Source organism: Salvia hispanica, chromosome 5, assembly GCF_023119035.1.
Source record: "Salvia hispanica cultivar TCC Black 2014 chromosome 5, UniMelb_Shisp_WGS_1.0, whole genome shotgun sequence".
NCBI lineage: Eukaryota > Viridiplantae > Streptophyta > Magnoliopsida > Lamiales > Lamiaceae > Salvia > Salvia hispanica.
Genome location: NC_062969.1, coordinates 39,325,583 through 39,328,719, shown reverse-complemented (window position 1 = coordinate 39,328,719; position 3,137 = coordinate 39,325,583). Strand labels below are relative to the sequence as shown.

The 3,137-nt window shown below is 36.3% G+C and overlaps 1 protein-coding gene across 1 annotated transcript; it reads right to left on the bottom strand.

Annotated features, from left to right (window-relative positions):
* Positions 1-213: 213 nt before the first annotated feature.
* Positions 214-2,810, bottom strand: LOC125186352 (FK506-binding protein 2-like). The gene is made up of 6 exons (XM_048082703.1): positions 2,656-2,810; positions 2,424-2,473; positions 1,570-1,632; positions 1,061-1,151; positions 792-896; positions 214-630 (listed from the first exon to the last, which is right to left on the bottom strand). Exons 1-6 carry the CDS (start codon positions 2,720-2,722, stop codon positions 518-520), a joined length of 489 nt encoding a protein of 162 aa, XP_047938660.1. The 5' UTR covers positions 2,723-2,810; the 3' UTR covers positions 214-517.
* Positions 2,811-3,137: the final 327 nt, after the last annotated feature.

Here is a 3,137-nt window from a genome sequence, read left to right as displayed (position 1 = left end):
CAAAAATAACTACGAATCCGCTGATTGAACAATAATTTGTTATTGCTAGCTGCTTCTCGAATTCTATAGAATACGTGCGTGGATAATATTTTGTTATTATATTCCATTTATCCATTATAAAGACGGGAAGCCACTTCAATAATATGATTAGATTCAGAAAACATAAATAAGAAAGTTGATGTCGATGCCCAATATTAAATGGAAGACGAACAATGAAAGTGAACCCGGTATCCGATAATAAATGGAAGACGAACAATGAAAGTGAACCCAAATACCGAAGGGTGAAACATAAACCCGATAACAGCATATTCCATCAAGATTTTACCGGAAGAGCTTTCTTCTCTATATATAACTAGAAAATAAAAACTAACTACCAATCTTGAAGATTAACTCCAATAAATAGCAGATTCTAAAGCAATTTCCTACGAAGAGGAAAAGTACCTACTCATTCTTGAAACAAACGTGCAGTGTTTTATAATAGAATAAACTCGAACATCGAAACCTACAATCTCGGGATCTACAGTTCGTCAGCGTCGGCATCAGAATCGACCTTCGTGTTCGAGTCTCCACCGCTCAACGTTTTTCCATTCACCCCCATCAGCTCAGTATCAAAAATGAGTGTGGCACCACCTGGATGTATCAGAATTGGACGGAACTATGATTAAAGTAAAGAAGCAGCATTTGATACTCCACATAACATGACACAACAAGCTATTAACTTATGATCAAGGTAATTTATTTTATAGTTCTTCATAAGGAGTAATAAAACGGGTGAAACTTAATTTTGTTACCTGGGATGGTAGGTGGGGATCCCTGCTCGCCATAACCGAGTTTGGAAGGAATTTTCAACTTTCTTTTCTCACCCAAGCACATCCCCAGTAGCCCTTGATCCCATCCTGCAATCAACGGTTTCAGTTAGATATATAAATTAGGATGACTTAAATCTAGTTAAGAAATTCGAGCCAAAAGAATTGGCAGGAATCATAAATCTTTAAAGTCCAAAGTTGTGTTTTTTATTCAAATTAGGTTGTTTGCATCCTTTTCTATATAAGAATCAAACCTTTGATAACTTGGCCACTGCCAAGTTCGAATTCAATTGGATCCCCTCGTTCAAAACTGGAATCGAAAACTGTTCCATCAGTCAGCTTTCCCTGCAAATGCCATTACAATCTACATCAGCAGAGCATATAAGATACTACTAGTATAATCTAGTTGGCGAATCATCGAAGCAACCAAATTAATGTACAGTTATATAAAGGAAACGGATTGAACACATAACAAAAAGGATTTATCAAGATCCCACTAAGTAATCAAACAAGTAAAGGGAGGCTGCAATGTGAAGAGGATCCAAAAAGCTTATGATGTAATGGATGATCAGCTAGTAAATAGGCATGGCGAATAACCACAACAAACCATTGAAGTATACGAAATCCTCATTGTAAATAATTTTTTTTTGTTACTCATTTAACTTAGTAAGCTGGTACATATATCATCCGTTTTTATTTACCTAGTTCCTACTATGCTGAAGATAACATTAGGAAGTAAGGAGAAAAAAGGTCATTGACTAACCCTGTAGTGTACTTTAACACTGTCGCCTTTGTGAGCCTGAACTTCACAAACCTTAGGCTTGTACTGCAGCAATAAGCAAGATAATTGTAACAAAGGTCAGAAGAACTTCAGAGCAACAAAGTGTGATTGACTGAAGACGAAGAAAATCTCAACAAACTTATACAGAAGAAAGCTAAGAATACATAGTCATAACTGTATCAAAGACATAGATTATAAAGCAGACAATCTACAATATCCTACTATGTCTATATCCAAAGCCCTCTGAATTGTTTTCATTGCTTTTTCATGCCAAAACACACCACTACATGGACAGATATATATTAGGGGCGAGATAGCTAATCCACTCCCATTAACCAAAACCCCAAACTCCCAGATCATGTTCCAGAATACTTCGCCTACCCCTTATCCGAATTTATGCTCATAATTAAGCTATGATAGCACTGGAAAGTTGAAAATTTAGAAAAAAGTTCAGGAATTGTGCCACTATCACTACACTAGAAAGATAGAAATAGTTCATTATGGCTCCTTGTAGCCTCAATTATAACAACCACCAGTTTTAGAGAAGCAATAAGTGATATTAGATCACTACATGATTTAGTTGTTGAATGCTAAAGTACACAGTCTATACTCCTATTATACATTGCTACTTGAGAATTAATGCACAAGCTACTAATTTCTCAGATTTTCATGATTTTTACAACTTGATTGTCATCACTCATCAGTTGGACACAACATACCAACAATATTATCAAGCTGAAATACTCATTCGCAGTCTTCAACAGCGATAAATTTACTCTTTTTGCCAAATGTACAACAAAACAATAAAAACGATCAATAATTCTCAGCAATCTCACCTTCACACCGATCTGCAGCTCCGTCACATCCGCAGATTTCTTCGCCGAGCCTACCGACACAGTAACAAAATTCATATCTCGTTAAATTTAAATAAATCAATTTGCTCTTCAAAATAAAGATTAAAATTACAGATCCGAGTACTGATATTAGCACATCGCACTGAACTAAAAGAAGAAAACAAAATATCACGAAACCATTTGTATTAGATCAATTCAGAGTGAATTCCTCTACCTAATGTGAAGAATGCCAAAAACAGTAGGATTGAAGCAGCGCTTAGCGCGGAGCTGAGCTTCATCATCGATGATCTGATTTCTCTCTCTGAATCTCTGATATTTTTCAACTGATAATTCTGCCTCTTCACTCTAATTCCAGAATTTGGTGTTATCTTATGTATTGACGTCCATGGTAAGGCAAACGTGGGGATACAACGCATCAATGTCCACGCCACCCAATAGAGATCCGCCACGTCGGAATATGACATGTTGTAGCATCGTTATGCCACGTGTGTCAGATTTTCACACAGTCACAAATAAATTTTAACTCAAAATATGTGTAAAATAATACTCCCTCCGTCCCCCATTAGGAGTCATGGTTTGACCGGGACGGGTTTTAAGAAATGTAAAGAAAAGATGGTTGAAAAAGTTAGTGGAATGTGGGGCCCCACTTTTTTATATTGGTTTTATAATAAAATGTGAGTGAAGTGAGTTAGTGGA

Coding starts and splice junctions, on each gene's coding strand:
- LOC125186352 (XM_048082703.1), bottom strand. CDS start 2,722: ATGATGAAGCTCAGCTCCGCGCTAAGCGCTGCTTCAATCCTACTGTTT. Junction 1,152..1,569: donor GTGTTAAAGTACACTACAGG/GTTAGTCAATGA, acceptor TGGCATTTGCAG/GGAAAGCTGACTGATGGAAC. Junction 631..791: donor ATCCCCACCTACCATCCCAG/GTAACAAAATTA, acceptor TGATACATCCAG/GTGGTGCCACACTCATTTTT.